We start from the raw sequence: 23,709 nt of genomic DNA, 5'->3' as shown, positions 1-23,709 counted from the left end.
AGTCTGAATTTAGTATAGTTCCTCTCAACCTTTAGTCTAACCCAACTAAAAATTTAAATTGAAAATTTGGATTGGATTTTTTGGATTATCCATATTTAAAAATCTTGATTTATAAAATGGATATCCAATCCATAAGATATATAAAATGTAAATTAGATTGGAATCCATATCCATTAAATGGATTTTAAATGGATTAGATTTTTAATAAAATGGATTATAAATGGAATGGATTGGAGTAAAAGTGGATTGAATCAAGAAAATTAAATTTTTTGCCCACCTCTACTTTCCATTCTATCTTGTATATAAATTTTTATACATATCCTTTAATAGTTAACGGGAATACGTCTCAATTCTCAATCCTCTGCTTTGCCTCCCTTTCTCTCTTCATTCTGTTTGCACCAACATTATTTGACTACCCTATAATGGACTTACATTACCATTTATTTTTCATATAAATTTGAAATTTATACATTTTATTTTTCATATAACTTTGTAATTTATGCACTTTCTCTTATATTATTTTTACTTAAAATTATGGATTAAATATAAAATATAAATATAAATGTTATATTTAACTAAATGTATATAAATATTAAGTTTTTAACTTACTAAAATAATATATCATAAGAAAGGTAGATAAAGAGATTAACCTCTGCTAGTTTTAGTATGATAGAAATGAGATCCGGAAATGTTACTCCTAATTTAGAAGTTATTTCCAATTAGGATAAGAATTATTTCTATTGCTCTTGGCTATATTCTTCTATTATCAATCTCTCGTGAAAAATAAACAAAAAGAAAATAAAAATTAAGAGAATCTTTTCTTTATAAATGGTCTTAATAATTACTCTAAGAGTCATCATTATTTTTTTTAATATTCACTCTATAACCCTATAAATTAATATTTTATTAAGAAAAGTTCTCGCAAAGGATATATATTTAGTAAATAATTGTGCAAAGATAATCGCAATGAGCAAAGATACTCTAACACATGCTTTCAAACTTTTAACACTTTGACAATTTTTTATATTAATTTTGATCAATAAAGGAGATTTTTTTCCACATTTATTATTTTAAAATTATCCTTTCAATAATTCTTTTCAAAATTAAAATAATTATTTTGTTAGTTTTATCAAAATATTTTTAAATTAAAATAATTATTTTATCAATTTTATCATTTTTTAAATTTACCTTTATTTTTAATTTGAATTTTTTTTAACTTAACCATTTTTTAATTATAAAATTAATTATGAAATAAATAAAAGCTATTTATAATAAAGTTACAAAAATATTTATATTTAGTTTCATAATTACAATAATAACATCAATAATATTTATATCTATACATAAAAATATTTTCTTTTTGTGTCCATATTTATGTTTTAAATTTAATTTATGAATAAAAAATTATTTAAATTAAAATAATTATTTTATCAATTTTACTAATTTTATGAATTAAAATTATTATTCTCTCAATTTTATAGTGTTTTCTTAAATTTAACTTTAACTCTCTTTTTTTTTCATTTGACCGTTTTTTTATGTGTTTCCGTTTGATTTGATCGTTTTTTTTTTTCGCTGGTATTCAATAATTTAATTTAAGTTTTAATTTAATATCTTAATTTCATATTTTATTATTAATCACAATTTCCAAATCCATGTAATTATAAAACCGGGTGTCAAAATAACTTTCTCCCGTTGCAATCCTCTTAATCAAGTGAAACCTAATTGGCGCGAAATTTATTACTTCTTACCCTATTCTGTTTCATGTTTTCTCCCAATTTTTCTCACTCAAAAATCTGCTTCCTAACTGCAATGGAGCCCTTCAATGCTGCGATTCCCTAATTTCTTCTCCGCCGTCAACGTCGGTCGCTCTAAACTCCCTCCATTTCTTCTATCCGTTTCAGCCGCCGCATCTCCGTCGGGGAACAGAAACCCGCCGCCGCTCCTGATGGCGCCGCGCGATTCGATGGTGGCGGAGTACGCGAAATCTAACCGGTCGTTGTGCAAGGCGTGCTCGAAAGCCATCGGAGGAAAGACCCTGAGGTTGGCTTTGGTCTCCAAGGGTTCTCCATACGACGTCGTCAAATGGCACCACCTCCATTGCTTCCCTGTAGCCTCTCATTCTCCTCCCTCTCCTCAGGCAATCAAAGGCTTTTCAACCTTGAAGGTTTCCCGTCTCTTCTCTTGTTTTTTTCTCTTTCAGACAGTTCGCTTTACTTTTCTTTTCTTTGTTTAATAATGAAGTTACATAAACACCTGTTAGGAGTACCATGATAGTAGAATGAACTACTTTGAGTGATACTCTTTCACTTAGTGGATTAGTATTTTTGGGTTGGACTCTCCTCTTGGATATAAGTCCTAATCATTGTTGTTTTCATTGAGATTTAGGTGACAAAAAAACTTACCTGTAGGCTGGATTAAGGTGGAAACAGTATACCCATAGGTAGGTGAAGCCGTCAAAGAAACAAAGACTGCAATTGGGTGAAGCCGCTGTGGACTTCCTTCTTTATAAGGGAGTAACAATGTTAGGAGTCCTACATTAAGTATAATGAACTGCTTGATATAGTACTCTCTTAAGTAATAAACCAATCTCTTGGGTTAAACTCTTTTCTGTAATTATATATAGTAACAACATCCCTCACATTTCATGACAATGAACAGACTTCTTATATTTGTTAATCCTACCCTAACTCCTTTAGATTAGAATTTGCAAACTTAAGTTTGGGTTAAAGCAAATGCAACTCAACACTTGCATGTACAAAACTGAGTTTCTAAACTAATTTTAGGGGGCTAATATACTCTTGAGAATAAGCCAAACATGTCTTGAGATTGAGCTTACTTTTCAAAAGGAGTTTGTATTATCCCAAACTGAAAACCAAACAGTCTTAATTGTTTGAAAAATGTTCCACTATACTAATTTCCTTAATTTTTGAAAAATATTTTGCCATTTCTCTTGTAACAGAAGATGCTTATGGGAGTTTGTGTAATCTTGTGAAACTTTAGTGACGTTATTGTAATTTACTCTTTTTTTTTTCAAAAAAAATCATAAGAATGAAGATTGTTTTTGTTATTAGAAATGTTAATTCCACATATTGGAGAGATACGTTTCCTTTTTAATAGTGTGCATGATTATTAACGCCAAAGATGTGGGTGATCCCATACAAGATGTTAATTATACATTTTCAAATATATATTTTTTTTGTAGAAAAATCAGAAAGGCTATTAAAAGACACCCTTTATTATTGGTTTATTTATTGTTTTGAATTTGTTAAAAAAATGACAAGATTATGACATTTCCCATTTATCTAAGGAAACATTGTTTGTGATTTTGTAATTTTTAAATAGTAAGGAGTGTATTAGAACGAGTTAGTTATGGAGTGTGTTCCTGAGACTCTTAAACTAGAATTTATTAAAATTCATTAAAAGTAAGACTTGTGTGACAATTTTTATTAAAGCTTAAGTTGTTTCATGCCATTAATTTGGTATCACTTGGAGAATTGGAGTTGATGGCTTTTATCGTTTGAAGAAATTTTGACATTTTAGATTAGTTAAATAGATAGTATTATAACCAGTAGACTTTAATCTGTTTAATCTCTTGACTGCATGTTGAAGCTTTAGCGGAGCTTTTCATGACTTTCTTTTTTAAAAGTTATGTTTTTTTGTTTGTATTATTTTATCTATGCAGAGTAGTGACCAGGAAGCTCTGATAAAATTATTTGCTGAAAATGGCAAGTCTGAAGAGGTGATAACTCAATTTGATTGAAGTATTTCTCTTTTAATTTGGATTTTTGTTCTATATCTTATTGTTTTAACATGTCTGTAATTGTAGTAGCATTATGAATAAAAAATATCTTCTGAATTTTGACCTAATTTAACTACTCTCTCTGGTTGTGTTTTGCACTTATTTAATAGGTTTGTAAAGCAACAGAAGATGTAGAAAATGAACTTCAAGAGACTGAGGAACGTGATTCAAAGAGAAAAAGGTAAGCACACAAACTGTGAAAGAGATTGTATCTTAAAAAGAGAGAGTGGAGGGTGGTTTTAATGCTTCCTGTTAAGAAGGTTTTCAAAATTTTGCCTAAAATAGTGTGTTTAGTATTTCCTTCTTGGGTGTGATATAGTTATATGCAATCCATTATCTTTTTTATGCCATTCTAGATCTCTTAATCTTGAATAAAGGTACTGTAACGAATATTAGAATTGAGGATTTGATGAAGAAATGTGTTTCTAATTTTTTTTTTTGTAATTATATGTAAAGGAGTGTTTCTTGATATTCTTAATTTTGCCTGTCACGAATGTATACAGTTGAGCTTAAAGACATTCAGTGTAGGTTTAGATTATTTTCCAGGATTTATTTATGGTGCTCCATGAAGGAAAAATGGACTGGTGGCCCAAGTTGTTAGAATGTATTATTGGTTTAATGAATAGCTGGGATGTGAAACTTGTAATTAAGGGCTTAATTTACCAATATATTGTCAGAATTGTTTGAGTTCGTTGAATTGGTTAGCTTGTTAGAAAAGGTTAACTTATGCATTGTATCACCTATTTGACCTAGGTGTTGGTTGCTCATTACTTCTCTGTTTATCTTTGATGTAAGAGTTTCTATAAATGAATGAATTAGTTAAGAGATGAAATAATCTCTCTTAACCTTTTGTATTTGTTTTAACTTGTCTGGAGTAGTAGTATTATGAATAAAAAAAAATTCTAATGAAGGACTATTTTTTATGTAGTCTATCTTAAAAGCAAGTCATTTAATTGGACTCTATAAGTGCTGAAAAGATATGGGGTTGACAAGATTTTGGAATTGTTACTCGCACGGTGATGTGATTGTCTTCACCACTGTCCTTTAGGAAAGAGCACAAACTCATGGTGCTAGAGAGGCTTCTAGGGTTTCTAGAGTCTGTAGAATAAGTAATAAAGGACTAATTTGTAACTTTAAAACATTGACAATAAATATTTAAATACTAAAATAATAGTGTTACCTGCTACATCTGGTTAATATGAGTATTTACCTGTGATCCTAAGTTCACTTGGGATTATCACCACCTTATGATCCTGTTTTCCAATTTCTATTTTTCTCGGTGAAAGGCCTTATCTCTGCCAAGATTGTATTGTTAATTCTCTTTGTTCTTAATGGTTATTGCTCACAGTTGTGGACACCTGATGTTAAAGCTGCGGTGAGCATTAAATTTTCAGTTTCTGATGTCAACAGCAAATACAAGGTAAGGTTATACTCTTTTCTGTCTCTTTTTTTTTTTCGCGATGGCTCTAATGTCGGATTATCAATGTTATGCTTACAATTTTCTTTACTATTTTGATCTATTTTAATGTCTTTTTCATCTCGTGTTTGATTAAATTATTTCCTGATTCAGGATGCTACCCTTCTACCAAAATGGAAGGTATTCCAAACAGTCATATTTCTGGAACGGGTGAGATTAATAGTCGTGGTTTTCATTTGGTTGTATGTACTTTAGACAACTATAACCTTGTGCAAGATGCCTAATTAAAAATTCATTAGGAACATACATATAAATGCATTCTGATATGCTTAGCTTACATGTTTCCCTTGTTCAATGTACAATAATTTACAGGATGATGGTCTGCGTGATTCAAGTAAAATTGCTGCATTTGATTTTGATGGATGTCTTGCAAAAACAGACGTGAAGAGGTATTTCTTCATATGAAGTCATGACTTGTGATTAATAATGCTGTTGGCTTTTGTGGATCTATGGATTGGATATATTTTATCAAAATTGTTCTTTCAAACTGATATTATTGTTGTTGTTGATGTTGTGAGTTGGCATACATAATGCGTTTCTGATTATTAAGAAATTTATCCTTTTCATTTAGAGTGGGTGCAAATGAATGGACCCTCATGCATTCGTCAATTCCTGATAAACTACAGAGCCTATACAATGATGGCTACAAATTGGTGTGTCCCCAATTTTGGTGAAAAATACTTGATATTTACTGTGAATATTTGGTGGACTTTGGAACTTCTCTATGAAACTTACAGTTTGCATACTCTCGCTTTTGTTTTCTATAGGTAATTTTCACCAATGAATCCAATATTGAACGTTGGAAGAATAAGAGGCAAGTGGCTGTGGACTCAAAAGTTGGACGTCTGAATAATTTTATTGAGAGAGTGAAGGTTCCAGTTCAGGTGAGTTTTTTGGCACAACAGATGTATCTTCTGGTATTAACAATTTAATTATGTATTATTTGTTTTGCTAGTTGACTTAAAATACATTTACAGTGTTTTCCATTTCTGGACTTAGGATTACTTGATTGAGAAGTTCTTATTAGTGAAACAAAAGCGAGGTGATGTTAAAATTACAGTGTTTTCCATTTGGGGACATAGGATTACGTGATTGAGATTGATTTTTCCAGTGAAACAAAAGCAAGGTGATTTTTAAAATTAGAGATGCTGTCTTTTTGCGTAATAGGTAAATATTTTTTTCTTTTTCTACCGGATAGGTAGGAATAGGCAATTAGGTTTATAGTATGAATGTATGTTTGATTTACTAAAAAATAAGAAACAGCGCACTGAGCATGAAAAAATGTGCCTTACCTTTTTTGTTTTAAAAATAGTCTAAAGTACAGGACAAAACACAGGTGAAGGGGATAAACCGGTGAATATTTCCATGCACTAATCCCGGTGAGAAAATCTATGCACAGCATAAGGGTTATTACAATAAATTGTGCGTTGTTTTATCTGTACTTCTACTTATCAAAACATAATGGCAATATATAGTTGTGTAGTCCTGTGTGCATGGAATAATAACACAACGACAATTCCTACTTGTTTGTGTTTCGTCCCTCAGTATACCTCAAAAGCACTCTTAAAGTTGGCAGTTCTTCAAACTTTGAAATATTCAATCTGTCCTGTGACATCCTTTCTTATCTTTAAACAGTAAAATATCTTTGTCATTGGCAACAAAGAAATTTCTCTTAAATTGTATTCTTTAGTGGAATTTAAAACTTATTATTTGTAAGTATTATATCATCATATTTTAATTTTTCAGGTTAAATAGTAATCAGATTTGATAATGTTATTAACTTACACCAGTATTGTGATCCCTTTTTGGGAAATTTTATTCTAAATTAGTTTGTTTGGTGTTATTTAAAGTGAAACATTTGTCAGTACTAATATCTTCCTAGTAACGTTGTTTTTCGTTTCTTCCTCCAACAGTCAAGTAAATAAAATTTTACCGCCACTTTTAAGGTGATATAGTTTTAAATTAAAGTGGTTATCCATAAAGAAGTTAAGTTGGTATCTTTGACATTTTTACTGCCTTTTACTGTTTGCCATTCAAGGGATTTCTTCGTCAATCCAATCATGTCCATGCTAGTAGTTCTTCTATTCACGGCCACAGATATTCAAATTGAAATTTGAACCTTTTGCATCTTTGTATTATTACTGGACATTAACTTTTTCGACCTATGAAAATTTAAGTCAAAGGTCTCACTATCATTGGGTGGTTTGGAGGTAGCAAATTGCCGGTTTCATTCCTTATTTAACAAGAGTAATAATGGCATATAACTCTTTTAAGTTGGGTGTATCCATACACCTTGTACAAGTTATCATTGGATCATAACATAATAGATAAACATTAATTATAGTCCAGATCTCGTAAGGTGGACGGATGCACCCTAATTTATACTGTGTATTTTGGAGTTCTTCTATGTAACACATACTATCGTGGTAAAATCAAGACTTTGTAGCTCATTCGCTTTCAAAAATATTTAGGCAATGCACAAGAAGCTGATTCAGTATTTATCTGTACAGGTTTTTATAGCTTGTGGGGTTGGTCTGAAATCAGGAGCAGACAAAAAGAATGAAGATGCTTTTCGCAAACCCAAACCAGGGATGTGGCATCTTATGGAGCAGCACTTCAACTCTGACATTGTCATTGATATGGATCAGTTATTTTTTCTTCCATTCAGTAGTTCAATTGATGCTATGTTTTTTTTATTCCTTTTTTTCGAATAGTACCATATTTTATCCATGAAGTGATGATAATCTTAAAGATTCATTATCAATGTTGTAGATCCTTTTATGTCGGTGATGCAGCCGGGAGAAAATCAGATCACAGTGATGCAGATATTAAATTTGCAGAGGTAGTCGGACTATTTTAGCCATCAAAACCATTTAGAAAATGGTTGGCTTTTATGATTAAATCTTGTGTGAGCGCTTTTTTCTCTCTGATTAGTTTTGAAATCTATGGGTGTTTACTTCATCCAGTTGTGAATATTTTACATCAAGTTTGTACTTAATCTTATTTTACTGTTTGATTTAGAAATTGCTTTTCAAACTTTGCATGTTTTTTGTCTAATCTATTTATTTATTTTCAATGATTTCAGGCCATTGGTTTAAAATTTTACCTCCCCGAAGACTACTTTGCTTGAGTATCTAATTATGTCACTGGTTCATATGAAGATTGTGGTGTTGTGGACTTAAGGTGCTTTATTGTATGAAAGTTACATTACCAAGTGGAAGTGTATGCAACAGAAAGGATGTAAATGGATTTTATGGATCATGGACTAATTTGTGGGCAATCCCATGTTTTTGTTCTTCAATACACTATTTTATGTCCGAGTACCTTTATTCATTTTAAAATAGATATAACTTCGTTGTGGGGATAAAAAAATAAAATAAAAGGCAGGTGACTTTTTTTAATCTTTATATTTCAAGCAAAGGGTAATGTACGAAAACAAATGAAGTATTAGAAGAATTAAAGTTAATAACGACAGTATAAATTATAGTTGGATTCAATGTATTGTTAATCCTTTATGTTTTAGTATGAATGTGAATCTAAGTTCGTCAAAATTAAAGTTTGATTAGAATGATAGTCCGTTATGATGCATCGATATTTTAATTTGGGTAATGTATCCGTCTGACACATATCATGTTTAATACTTTATGATACTTTAATGATACTTATCAATGAAGTATGTAATTTATAAAGTCTTTGTACACTCCAATCAAATCTTTGAATAATGACCAATTTAAGTGACAAAAAATAATTAGTTATTATATAACCAAATTGACAACTAAAATAGTTTTAAAAAATTATAATTAGTTACTAAATTGATAATCGGAATAGTTTTAATTATGAATTAGTGTTTAAATTGATCACTAACATTAGTTACTAGGTATTGGTCACCAAAATAATTGGTCTCTAATTAGAAAATTTTGATTCACACATTAACAAACATATATTTATTATATTTGTAAGAATTATTGTATACTTTTCAATATTCATATATCACGTATCTAGCACGTATTGTATCCTATTATTTTGAAAATAAACATATCGACGTATTGGATACGTGTTGTATCTGATACACGTATCGTATCTGTGCATCAATGATAGTCCAGCTTACAAATTTAGTGAAAACAACAAAAATTAGGATTTAGGAAAATGTGGGTTAGTCCGGTTTGTCCTGCTCTAGACTCGTGCGAACTTTGGTTCGATCTGCTTGACCCACTCACGTTGCTATCCTTAAAACAAATACACACCATGCTGCATTATAAACTATGTACTTACATAGTATTATTTTACTTGTTGTTTTGCTCTTGTAACTCAGACTTCATGGATGTATTCCTCTTGACAATAGGAACTGTGACTAGGATGGCAAAACGGTCCATCTCAGCCTGTTTTAGACCGTCTCGCATTAAAAAATGAGTGTACTTTCTTGACCTGTCTCGTCCTGCAGGTTGGCCTGCGAGCTAACATGCATTTGTGATGAGCAAAATAACAACTTTTTTATTTTCCCATAATGATTTATATTCATTTTCTGTCGAACTCATTCCAATTAGTATAACTAATCAAAGATAAGAAATAATAGCAGCGAAGATTATAGCTAAAGTACAAGTTGGTCGAATCACAATCGAATCATAGCACTTGGGTTGCTACACTCTTAAGTAGAAAGAGTTGCGCCTTGACTAATAGTTATAACTTTTAGCCTAGTGGTAAGCACTCGATCCAACAATTGGTACAAGTGATGAAAGATGTGGAGATTGAAAATGAAGAATATTTAATTTTGTAAACGAGCTACCGTGATAAATACACAATAGACACAATGTTTCCCTAATTAACATGAAATGTAATATATCTAACAATTATATTATTATATTAAGTTAGTTTAAAATATTTTTTTTAAACTTGAAAATACAATTTTTCACTTTTGTACTTCCTTTTTCTTCTTTTTTTGGCATCTCTCTTCCATAGCTCTATCTCATTCTCACCTCTCATTTCTAACTCAATTTTCAACCTCAATCTTTCATTATTTTCAAACTCAAGTTTCACTACATTGAAATTGAGGATTTAAGGACCATTTTGGACCGAACAATTTTTTTTTTTGAGTAAGTTCATTTCTACCTTTGTGTTTTGAAGCAATCTATTTTTCTTTTACATGTGGTTTAGGGTTTAGGGTAAAATATTTTTTTCTTTCGTAAGAGGGAGGTTTGCGATGAAGATAAAAAAAAAATGCATCTACATCAACTAAACTTGAGAAATTTCATGAGTTCAAGATTTGAAGAAAAGAAAAAATAACTCTCTAAAGTTCATAGAATTACATATAATGAATTTGAAAATTCTTTAACAAGTAGTATGATAGCTTAGATTGAAAGGAATATTGCAACAAGTTTTAAATCTGATTCAATTATTGAAGATTTCAAGTCTTTTAAAGAAAGCAGATGAGCACATTGACTAAAAGTAATCTTTGACATTTAATGATAGTTTTTTATGATTATTTTATGATATCATAATGATAATAATCATATTTTTTTTTGTATTTTATTATTATGTGTGCTTATTTTGAGTAGAAGCAATGAAGAGAGAAAATAAATATATTTTTTAATAAAAAAATAATCTATATATAAAAAATATAGTTTGACACTCTTAATCTCTTTGTTTAAGTTTATTTTTATATATTTAGCTTGATGAAAGTAAACTCCATGAAAAAATTAGAATATTGTAGTTCTTGTAAAAAAAATATTAATGTTTGATAATTATAATATTTTATTAACAAAATTTAAACTCTCAGTTGATATATCATGAAAAAACAATTAATAGAGGCGTACACCAAAATCAATTTTTTAATCTATGTTTGTTTTTTTATCACTGTTATTATTTTATTATGAATTTCATAAATACTTTGTTTAATAAAAATATTAAAAAAATAATTTATCACAATTTACATGTTTAAGTTTTATAGTTAAAAGAATATTCATATTAACTCATTTAATATTTTTAAATGTTACTTAAATTATTATCATTAACTTTTGTACATTTTAATTTTAAAAGAAGCTTTCATCCTTCAATATTCGAATGAAAAGAAGACATTCAATTAATTCACTATTGACATTAGTGACATTGACATTGACTATTAGTCTATCGGATTTTGACCAAAAGTGAGTAATATAATTTTGAGATCATTAGATTCGATCATTAGTATAATGCTTCAAAAAAATGACTTCAATAACTAAATAATTTGATCATTAGTATACTGCTTCAAAATATGTGAAGAAGTAGAATCTATCTTGTTTTCATCAATAATTTCCTTTTCATCACTTTTGAACCATGAATTTATTCTTTTATTCTTTAACAATATAGCTTTTTTAAAATAATATTAAAAAATATTTCATCATAATCTAATAAAAAATTGAGACACATAATTATTAAAAGAAAAATGTATTAGAGTCAAGTCACAATTAAAAATCGGTTATGAAAAACACATAATACATTATTTTTTTTCTATATTCATAAAAAATGAATACATAAAAAGCTCATGAGATAAAAAGATAATGTTTTATTATAAAGTGATACAAGAGACAAGAAAGGAAGAGGATAAATGAGAAATTAGAGCAAAAATAATGAGTTTGTATCTAACTTTTTTTCCTTTAAAAACAAAAAGAAAACATATGAGAGCGAGAGATGATTACAAAATGTGAAAAACTAAAAAGACAATGAGAAGGAAAATAAAAATTATATTAATAAATATTTTGTTTAATTACTCTTTTGATTCATGTTTTCGTTTAAAAATGTTAAGCTGGTTCTCTAGTTATTTTTTAGTCTCAATTTGGTCCCGATTTTTAAAAAATTGATGCAATTTGGTCTTTTACGATAAATTTCGTTAAATTTCTTGAAACAGATCAACGACTTTTTCATTAAAATTGAATCTCTTAATATGGATGATTTGCTTTCTTGGTGTAATTAACATAAATCTAGTATCAATTTTTGGCCAAAAACAAGGAGCAAATGTAAGGCTCAATTATTTTATGCTTTTATTTTTAAGGGCTGCCCCTAATCAGTTGGGCCTAAAGGCTGGCCCATAGGGTGCCAAGGCCCCTAAAGCAGCCAAGGTCCCTCATTATGCACTCACTTGCCAAAATCAGTGCTCTCACTCTTTTCTTTTCTCTCCATAGAAGCTCTACTAGGGTTTGGGTCTTAATCTTCTTCGCGTTAGCTAAACTCCATTCTTCAGTCCATGTAAGTTGATTCTCCATCGTACCTTTTTCATTCCCAGCTTTGTCATCATGATTCTAACTAGGGTTCACCATGGTAACCCATTTTGAATCTATTCCACTGTTTTACATCTCGTGAATCTGCTTTGTGGTCGGTAGTACTCACTTGCTTGGGTGTCGGGATATTCTACTAGCTTTTTCCAGGTAAGGGAAGCTAGAGTTTATGTTTTTAAAGTTATTTTGCCAATTTTTGGTCTGTTTGTATGGCTATGGTGCTTGAATGAGGCTGTTGGTCGAATAAAAATGTATGGTGTGCGAGTATGTTTGATTGATGTGGTGCTACTCTTTTTTCAACACTGCACACTTTTCGTAAAATGAAGGTTCCTACTTCGTTAATCGTTGGATCGAGTTGACATTTTAACAACTGATCCTTAACACATAGTTCTTGACTTTGACCTGTCGAATCTTGAATCAGAGCTTTGTAGTGAGAGCAGTTTTTATCACAAGGTCACTGTAGTTTGGTTGTTGACAACACTGCACACTTTTCGTAAAATGAAGGTTTCTACTTCGTTAACCGTTGGATCGAGCTGATATTTTAATAGCTGATCCTTAACATATAGTTCTTGACTTTGATTGGTCAGATCTTGAATTGGAGCTCTATAGCAAGAGCAGTTTTTATCGCAAGATCATTGTAGTTTGGTTGTTGACAACCTTGACCTTTGTTGCTTGTTTGGTGCATAACTTTCTTTATAGTTATTCAATTAAGTTGGTTCTTGTTTCATTTGGTTCTTGATTCAATCATATTTAATTTGAATATAAATACAAAATTTTTGGAGCTTTACACAAGCTGCAGTTTTATTTCTAAAATCCTAAAATCGTTTGCATAATGTGTTGTTAAGTTGGATTGTTATGTTAAAGCATGAGATAAGTGGATATGCATGAGTAAAATGGGTTATGGGTTGTGAATGATGAGTTTGGCATGATCTTGACATGTGATGAGTATGGGATGGTTGGTTATAAATGTGACATGGAATTGGTATGAGCAATAATGTGATATTGATTGATGGAACATGATGTTGGTATGGTTAGGACGTAATTCCACCATAGTTTCATGGTGGTGCCTGATTTGGTAAGGGCGTAATTCCATTAATCTCTAGGTGATATCTTATGGTGGTGCCTCATTTGGCCAGGACGTAATTCCATGACCCCTATTAGTGGGAGTTCATTATTAGTGGGAGTTCATGGTGGTGCCTCATTTATATAATTTAGTAAGGATTCAAGGTAAGCATTGCATCCTGACACTCTAAAGAGTCAGTTAGTCTCACAGAGAGCATACTGTCTCAAGTGGTGAGAGTAACAGGAGGCCTGAAACACTTTAAGGCTAACCTTGTACCGCTTTATCTTGGCCTTGTATTTTGAGTACTTTAGATCCTTTACCCTGTTTTGTGTCGGCATCGTGGTGTGCCCTTGATTACTTTCCTTTAAAGTACCTTGGATACTTGTAGGAGCGACGTTATACTCCTTGACTCAGCTTCTTATATTATTATGTGTAATGTTTTCATTTAATTATTTTATTACTTAAATGGGACGTTACAGCAAAAGAGAAATTAAATCTAAATATTTTTATTCTTTATTTTATTTAATTTTATGTTTTATTATCTATTAATATTAAATGTTGTGCTTTATATAAAAGAAATAAAAAAATACACAATTTAATTTTCATCAATTCGTAATATATACTACCTACAATTTTAAAAATTTAATAAATTTCAAACATACTTTTATATAATATATATATATATAATTAATTTTTCTATTATATTTCATTATTTTTCTTGCTTTCAATGTATATTTTTTTTTCTTTTCCTTTTTCTTTTTACATGTATATTCTTGTTTAGATTAAATTATACCTTTGTCCCCTATTTTCGTAGCAAAACATCAATTTGGTCTCTCAATTTTATTTAACTCAATCTGTCTCTTATTTTGGGAAATTTGATGCAAAGAAGTCATTTCCGTTAGTGGTGTAGTAATGGTGTTAAATGGGGTGTCACGTGTCAATTTCTGGACTTTTTGAAATTTATTTATTTATTTATTTTTTAAATTTTAAAAATTAAAAATTTGTCATGTGTCAAGCTGACATTGTGCCACGTGGCAATGATAGTGCCACATGTCACTATTATGGCAAGTGTAATTTTCTCATTCTCAATTTGGTCTCTATATTTTAATTTTGGTTAAAATACCTTTTTGGTCCTAATTTTCGTCAAGTTTTTTCAAATAAGTCCTAATTTTGGTTTTGTGTTCAAATAGGTCTCAATTTTCGTCAATTTTGTTCAATTGGGTTCTTTTTTGCTAACACCATTTAAATCAGTCATGAACATTGACTGCCACGTGTCACTTCGTGGTTTTTTTGAATTTTTTTATTTTTATTTTGATTTTTTAATTTATTTTTAAAGGTTTTTTAAAATTTTTTAAATGTACACGTGTCAACCCAGTAGCGTGCCACGTGTCACTTCGTGGTTGTTTTGAATTTTTTTTTAAATATCCATGTGTCAACACAATAGTGTGTCACGTGTCAATGTCAATGTTCTATCTTCAATTTGGTCCCTATATTTGATATTTTTGTTCAATTTAGTCCCAATTTTGTTTAAAATTGACCAATTTTGTCTCTATCAAAGATGTGACCAAATTTAATTTTTATATCAAAGTTATAATGATGTGAATTTTAATATATTATATAAAAATATTTAATAAAAAATGTGAATTTTAATATAAAAATTAAATTTGATTTTAATTTGGAGAAGGGCTAAATTGGTTAATGTTAACAAAAATTAGGATCTAAATGAACAAAAATAACAAATATAGGGACCAAATTGAATATAGAACATTGACTTTGGCACGTGGCACGCTACTAGATTGACAAGTGGACATTTATTAAAATTTAAAAAAAATAAAAAAAGTTCAAAAACATGACGAAGTGACATGTGACACGCTACTAGGTTGACACGTGTACATTTAAAAAAAAGTTTAAAAAAAATAAAAAATAAAAAATAAAAATAAAAAATAAAAATAAAAAAATTCAAAAAAACCACGAAGTGACACGTGACAGTCACTGTTCATGGCCGTTAATAATTTAAACGGTGTTAGCAAAAAAGGACCCAATTGAAAAAAATTGACGAAAAGTGGGACCTATTTGAACACAAAACCAAAATTAGGACTTATTTGAGAAAACTTGACAAAAATTGGGACCAAAAAGGTATTTTAACCTTTAATTTTTGTCTCAATTTAGTCTTAATTTTTGAAAAAATTATGCAATTTTGTCCCCCTCCAAATTGAAACAAAAATTAACTTTTATATAAATGTTATACAAATATTTTTATTAAATTTGATTTTTTTATTCAAATTGATATTTTTATTATATATTTTCAACAAAACTAAGTTTATTTAAATTTGTTTCACATTCAATTTTACTTAAAATTGTTTTCAAATTTTAAATTTATTTGTTTTTTATTGTTACATAAACTAGTTACTTTTTCTTAAATTATATAATTTTTATTTTTACACCAACTAAAACATTTGTACATAAATTATTGAATTTTACACATTTTATTTTATAAATATACAATTATTTAAAATATAAACTCAAATAAAAAACAATATTAAAGTACGATGTAATAAAATATCAATATAATTTATGAATGTTTTTGTTATTAGCATTATTTTCTATTAACAACTTTAAAACAATTTTAAATAAAGTTTAATGTAAAATATAAATTAAAATAAACTTAATCTTGTTAAAAATATTTACTTTAAATATTAATTTTGATAGAAATATTTGTGCACATTTATATAGAAATTAAATTTGGTTTCAATTTGGAGAGGGACAAACTTGCACAATTTTTACAAAAAATGGGACTAAATTGAGATAAAAATTAAAATACTGGGACCAAATTGAGAATAGGAAAATGACACATGGCATAATAATGACACGTGACATTATCACTACCACATGGCACGATGTCAACTTGACACATGACAATTTTTTTTAAAATTTTTAAAAAATAAAAGAAATTCAAAATATCAAGGAATTGACACGTGACACCCTATTTAACGCCGTTACTACACCAGTAACGGAAAGGACTTGATTGCATCAAATTTCCCAAAATAGGAACCAAATTGAGATTAAAAAAATCGAGGGACAAAATTGATATTTTGCTACGAAAATGGGGACCAAAGGTATAATTTAACTTCTTGTTTATTTTAATTGTTGATATTAACCATAAGGTAGAAGATATTATGATGGAAACACATTTCACAAAAATTGAAGGAGACTCCATGAAGATGATGCGTCTGGATGCGAAATCATGAAATGGAGTTTGGAAAGTTTGGATGCGAAATCATGAAATGGTGAATGAAATGGAGTTTGGAAAATGGGTTGGGAGTGTTTCCTAAAGGAGGTTGGGTCAACCCTAAAGGAAAAGGTCTGGAGAAGTTAAGAAGACAAACTATCCTATTAAATTTAGAACAAAGAAAATATGCAAGAATGACATAAATTCTTATAATATTTCCAAGTTGTCTTTACAATGCGTGAGTTACTCCTATTTATAGAATGGACGAGTTAACCCAAGGCTCAAAAGAAGAAGCAAAGATACAAAGAATCTAAAAAGTTTCAAGAACCTTCTTCAAAAGCGAGGACGCATGCACCTTTTTTGGCTTGATGTGCAAGCTAGAGGGTGCCTTGGCCTCCAAGAAATGCTCTAAGGGTTACTTGAGGCCCAAGCAAGCCCAAAGAACGCCTTAGTTCGCTTGGTCACTCAAGAGTGAAATTGCAAAGCAAAAACTACACACTTTATGGGATGATGTCTGATTTAATCGATTATCGTACGTATATAATTGATTAAATTCACCAAACTTCCAAAAAAAATGGCCAAAATATAAGCCTAAAAGAAATGTTTACTTGGTCCAATATAAGGCCTAAAGAAATGACTTATTTACATTTTTACAAAGCCAAGAAAAGGAAAAGTCAAGCTAATAAACTATTCTCCACAAGAGTAGAGTTCTTCCTCTTCCATTCTCCTAACCATGGTCTAGTCAAAGGTCCAATATGGCTCCTTCCAAATGGTCCTCCATCATAATATTATGTCTAGAATTTTCTAGTTATTTTGTAAGTTAGGGTTAGGTATGCATCATTCTCCTTTCACGCATACCTTGTGTATATCATGAGTGAGGTCTTATGCCTAGGCCTGAGTGCAACTTAGAATTAGAGGAGGTGTGTAGTAGTGCTACTTGGGATGTACTTCTTGTTTGGCTATTGTGAGAACCGCAACTAGAGTTTGCTCTCTTCATTTGTATTTTCACACCTAGTTTATTACTCAACTATTATGAAAATGTTGTGAAGAGGGCATAACTCTAGTGACTTTGAATCCTTAAGTTTAGGGAACCCTCCTTGTGAGTGTGCATTTACTTTGCCTTAAACTGTTAAGTATTGAACCTCTGCTAGTACACAAAGGGATATGTTTGCTTTCCTGCACCCTTGCTCTTGTTATTTTTCACAAATAACTATATACCTTTTGAAATATGGACATACATTACATTAGTGCATGCATTTATTCTCATTATCATATTTTCTTAATGCATTACATACATTCATCTTATTTTAAGTGAGAAATCACATAGTTATTTAATTAATCTGATAAAAAATGGAAATTAGTATGGGACCCAAACGGAGAACATTTTGCAGAACATCAAGAAATCCATAGACCGGACAATGTCTACTCCAAATCTCTGATTCCTTTCCAAATCAATTCCTTGATGTTGGAGGAGTGCAATGGAGTCAGGCACATGAGGATCATGTGCCATGTTGAACTTGTAGAAGTTGAATTCCCAAATGGTGATAGGAGGATTAAAAGCTTGGAAGGTTTCCTTCAAAGTTTGAAAGAGTGAGACCAACTTGGATCATATGCATGCATTCCACGTTAGCTTTCAGTATGATGTAGTTATGTTGTGGTTGTTGGAGATCAGAGTTGGAGTGAAACACCACCCCAGGAAATTCTTTACCTATAATGATCAAAGGATAGAAGGTGATGAGAGAACGGATAGGGATGTATGTACCTTGGTTATGGCAGGGGGAGCCACAACTCCCCAAAATTTTCCCATTTTATTTTTATGTATATTTTAAAATTATATTTATATATTTATATACTATTTATATTAAGTTTAAAATTATATTTATATTTTTATTTACAACTTATTTTGGAGATTACTTCAACTACTTCAGTTTATTTCATATTAGGTAATTTTTTACATTTAATGATATTTTTTATGGTTATTTTATGATACTATAGTGAATGATAGTTATACTTTTGGATTCTTTGACCAAATGTGTTTGTTTTGAGTAGACAAAATGAAAGTTTTTTTTAATTAAAAAAATAGTTTATATATAAAAAATCTAATTTGACACCCTTGAATTTTTTGTCCAAATTCCATCACTGGGAATGAATAAGGTCAAACTCCAATTCAAGTTTGAAGGCAAACACTAATTACGTCACTACAGAACCACAATGAGGAAAGTCCATGTTTTTCTTCTATTCTTGTTCTCTTCCACAATGAAAAGCAACAAGTATAAAAGAGTTGAAAAGATGAAATTACCAATCCTTCTCATTGACATACATATTATATAGAAAAATAACAAATTGAAGCCTTGAAAAAGCATATAAAATAGTTTTATTTCTTCTTACCTTTGCATTTGTTCTTGTATTTATTCATTCTTTTCATTGTACATCTCATCATTTTTTTCTAATATATTTTATTACTCCTCTTTAATAGATAATTTAATTCACTCAACAACTCAATAATAGTTTAAATTGCATACCTAAACCACATGTTATCCATAAATAAAAACATCTTTTTTTTTTTTCAAGTCATATTGTTGTACCATGCTATCCACATTCATGACATATTGTTCTATGTTTCCTTTTAGTGATGACTTATAAAGTGATATTTCTTATCCACTCTTCAATCTACCATTTTGAACCACTTGTTCTCTATCCTTTTTTCTTTCCTTTGTTTGTTATATGTGGGGATATCTAAGAATCCAATGTGGTTCTTCACCTACTTGTTCAAAACTAGAATATAGATACTCAATTTTTAGACTCAATAAATCCACCCCAACACATGGTTCAATATTAAGACATGATCTCAACAAAGAAAATTTGTAAGACATGATCTCTTCAAAAAAATTTTGTATATTCTTGTGACTTCTATGGATATAGGAATAGGAAGTATGAAATTAGAAACAACACCGAGTTAGAAGGGAAGTAAAGACTAATTGCGCAAACAATTGAAGAGAAAAAAAGTACTATTTATGTTTGTTTGCTCATGCCTTTAACCTTAAGTTTATTTTAAGCTTTAATTGCAAATACCAAAGTATAAAATTTTTGGAAAGTATGTAAATAATATTGCAAAGTAATAACTTAGTAAAGATAATAAGGAATAGAGAAAGTCAAACACAAAATTTTTATACTGGTTGAGATCAACAAAGATCCTACATCCAATGGTTAATCACCCCAAATAGAGTGATTAAAAAATTACTATCTTAAACTAATATTACAACCACTAACACAAAGTTAAACATGCAAAATTATAGTTAAGATTGCAAAGGTACCTCCTTTGCAAAACATACAAAGGATGAGAAAACACATTTCTTGAAATCACAAGAGATGAAAAACACCTCCCTTAATAACCAACAAGGAATGATAAACACGTCTCTTGAAAACACAAGAGATGAAGAACACTTCCCCTAACAAACTTAAAGAGATGAACCAAGGTTTAAACCCTAGTAGCAAAACGATACCTTATCACACAAGAACACACTTGGAGAAACTTAAAAGCCATTTTTTTGAAAATTAGGTTAAGTCAAAACTTGTTACATAGCTACTTCACACTCTAACTTTTGTATCTTTTTAGAACATAAAGCTTTGCTTAATTTATAGAGAAAATATCGCGCTTTGGCCCATTTTAGAAAAAATCTCATTTCAAAATTAGGTCAGGATAATCGATTATTACTTGTGATAACTAATTATTCCAAAACAAATTTGAAAACAAAGTTTTACTGGGATAATCGATTATTTCAGAGATAATAAATTTTCTCAGCCAAAAAAAGATTTTTAATTGACAGTTAAAAGTGATAATCGATCATGACAATGAGAAAACATTTTTACGAGAAATTCAAGAGTCTCAAAGTTGTTAATGATGTAGTCGCACTATAGTTGTCTTCCACTTACCATTCAATTTTTTTTTCTAACTCTTGTTTAACATGGATATTTATTTCTATGACCTCAACACAATGTTTACAAGTCTTTGGTTTTTGCATCGAAGCATTCTCCAAGACTTGGTCTTTTTCTTCATAAATCATGATCATGAAATTTTCTTTTCCTTATGATTTAAAGCTAGATGTCCATCTTCATCTTAAATTGACACACCATATTGATGTTTGGTTTTATAGGTATTGTTGGTCAATCATATGCATAATTCCTGTAGAGAAAATAGAACTACTCACTAGCAAAAAGATTTTTAGCGAAGTGTTGTTTTAGTAACTTTTCCAAGGTATAGTATGAACTTATTTATGTACTTATGGAACTTGTCATGCAAAAAGAAGTAGAACGACTATAATTGGGAAGGATGAAAATATAGTGACCAATTTAGACATTAATTTCTTTGGTGCATAAAACTTTAGTAGCTAATGTTAGAGGCCAATTTAGTGGTCAATTCACATATTAATTATAGTTTTTATTCATAATAGATACTATTTTGGATATCAATAATTTTTAGATAAATTGGTATCTAAATTGATTAATATAGAAACTAATTATTTTTTGTCTCTAAAATTTGTTACTATTTAGATATTTTCTTATAGTGTAAGAATACTTGGTGTTTTGATAAAATGCTTTTGACAATCAAATACATGCATATTTTAAAACTTATATTCAAAATTATGTGTGTCTATGTTGATTATATTGTTTTTTTTTTATAAATAAGAAAGAGACAAGATATTTATGTTACTATAGATAAAAACATAAGATACTTTTGTTTTTGTATATTCGTTCGTCTTAGTGTGCAAACTATAATTCTAAATCAATATATGGAGTTCTTCTAAGCAAAATATACTCTGGGTATTCTTTGAATCATATTCACTCCTTCTTAACCCTTGAGTATTGTTTGGACTCATAACTCTTGTTAATAATCATTCAACAATTCACTCTTGACTCAACCAATTATTCATTCTCGAAGCACTCTTATTTGTATCAAGTAGTTAGTTTTGATAATATTATAATACTATTTATATAAAACAATTCTAGTATTTATTCATACAAAAGTATGTCACTACAAAACAAAAGAAAACAAGTATTATCGACGACCAATATTTGTCGATAACCAAAAAAATTCATCAGTAATCATGTTTTTTTTTGAAAAATTATGGACAAGCATGAATCCGTCGATAAAAACCTAATAGGTAATCTTTATTCGTTGGTAATATCATGTCTCGTGTATGGGATATTACCGATAGATAAATCCTTCAACAAAATATGTCAATAAATGAAGTGTCAATTTCCAATGTAGTGGCTTTTATTCTGCACTCAATCAAACTTGCTAATAAAACTACAATAAACCAATAACAACCTCACACAAATTTGCTAATTCCAATCAGGCAATCCAAACTAACATCCAATAATATTAGACAAACATCAATTACAATATGTATATATAAGTAAAGACAATCCAAACAAACATCAATAACCTACAAGTAACATATCCAAACTAGATTTATAAAAAAAACACATCAGTATGTAAAAATAAGTCACAATAATCTACATAATCATCATAATTATTTTCTTCTTCTTAAGGGTGTTGTTGCTACTATGGCTGGGGCTATGGTTGGACTGGGGCGGGCTGGATTGGGGTGGGCTGGATTGGAGTAGGTTGTTGCTGGAAAAATGTTAGACTCGACTGACAATGTTGAAAATGAGTTTGGGCATTAGGAGGTAGAATTGAGAATGTTAGGCTAGACTGACATTGTTGAAAATGAGTTTGGGCATTAGAGACATGTTATTTCCATATAAAAGAATTGAGAATGTTTTTTCTTTATTAAATTTGTTTTTTAAATTTAATATTAAAATGAAATTTCTAATTTAATGAGACATGTTTTTTCACACTACTCTTGTTGTGTTTTAAATAACATTATTTTAAATAATTTTACATTTTTTTATAACTTTACCTTTAACCAAAAGATAAATCTTAATTACTAGAAAATAGATTCGACGTTTCTTGCGCTTAGGAGTGACAAAATACGTTAACCTAACACATTTTACTTGACGTTGGCCCGTAAAGAAGAAGCGTGAAAAAATATAATGTGTTCAAATAAATACTTATTGTACTGTACCTAGGCGGCCAAGACCGATATTGCTAACTATCCGGTCTGAACTGCCTAAGAGTAGTCCTATCATAAAAAAGAATAAATGGTTAGTTAGCCACACAAAATAATAACACATAAATAGTGGCTAATGCCGCTTACTTCAAGAATAACACATGTGTAAAAACCACCAACTCCAAACTTAGGAAATAACAATAAGGCTTCTAATGTCAGATCATAAACTCAGAACCTAGGCCTGGCCCAACGCAATAAATAGGGGTCTAGCCCATAAAAGGGGTAAAACATAGTTAATAGCTCTGTAAATACATGTGGACCCCAACAATTAAAGGTATGCTTTCATTAATTCACTAATCTATGATTTGACTTTTGAGAGTCTTTGCTGACTTGATCGTCAAAGTTCTTTCTACAGGTAACCCCCTAAGGGTCCAATCCACCAACACTAAAAGAGGATATATCCAAACCAAGGAGCAACTAGTTCGAGAAGTCAACGATTGGGGTAAGATATGATTTGTGCTCCCCCTGATACTCTGTTATCCTTTCCGTAGGAACAATTGGAGCCCACCGTGGGGCTCAAGTTAGTATCTTACCGCAACAATCCGAGAACTTGCAAGGATAGTTTCCACACATGGCAGAGCTGGAATCTTGAAGGAACCTGAGACAGGGTCAGGCATACCTGCAAGCAACAACTTGAATTTGGCCGCTATCCTGGAAGGGCAGGCCAAGATGCAACAAGAGCTCGCTGATCTTAAGAAGCGTAGTGTTGACGAGATGGAAACACTAAGACAAGAGAACTCCAGGTTGAGAAGGAAGATAA

At 30.1% G+C, this 23,709-nt stretch overlaps 1 protein-coding gene across 2 annotated transcripts; it reads left to right on the top strand.

The window, feature by feature from the left end:
* The first annotated feature begins 1,694 nt into the window (after positions 1-1,694).
* Positions 1,695-8,596, top strand: LOC114168586 (polynucleotide 3'-phosphatase ZDP). Of its 2 annotated transcripts, none has more exons than XM_028053475.1 (11): positions 1,695-2,164; positions 3,683-3,739; positions 3,910-3,979; positions 5,146-5,219; positions 5,370-5,426; positions 5,589-5,665; positions 5,848-5,929; positions 6,044-6,160; positions 7,787-7,923; positions 8,049-8,184; positions 8,362-8,596. In XM_028053475.1, exons 1-10 carry the CDS (start codon positions 1,823-1,825, stop codon positions 8,134-8,136), a joined length of 1,101 nt encoding a protein of 366 aa, XP_027909276.1. In that variant the 5' UTR covers positions 1,695-1,822; the 3' UTR covers positions 8,137-8,184; positions 8,362-8,596. The 2 variants fall into 2 exon arrangements, with proteins under 2 accessions (XP_027909276.1, XP_027909275.1); XM_028053474.1 differs by having other exon boundaries at positions 1,696-2,164; positions 8,049-8,118.
* Positions 8,597-23,709: the final 15,113 nt, after the last annotated feature.

Source organism: Vigna unguiculata, chromosome 11, assembly GCF_004118075.2.
Source record: "Vigna unguiculata cultivar IT97K-499-35 chromosome 11, ASM411807v1, whole genome shotgun sequence".
In the NCBI taxonomy this organism is placed as follows: Eukaryota; Viridiplantae; Streptophyta; class Magnoliopsida; order Fabales; family Fabaceae; genus Vigna; species Vigna unguiculata.
This window is presented reverse-complemented; position numbering and strand designations above follow the sequence as displayed.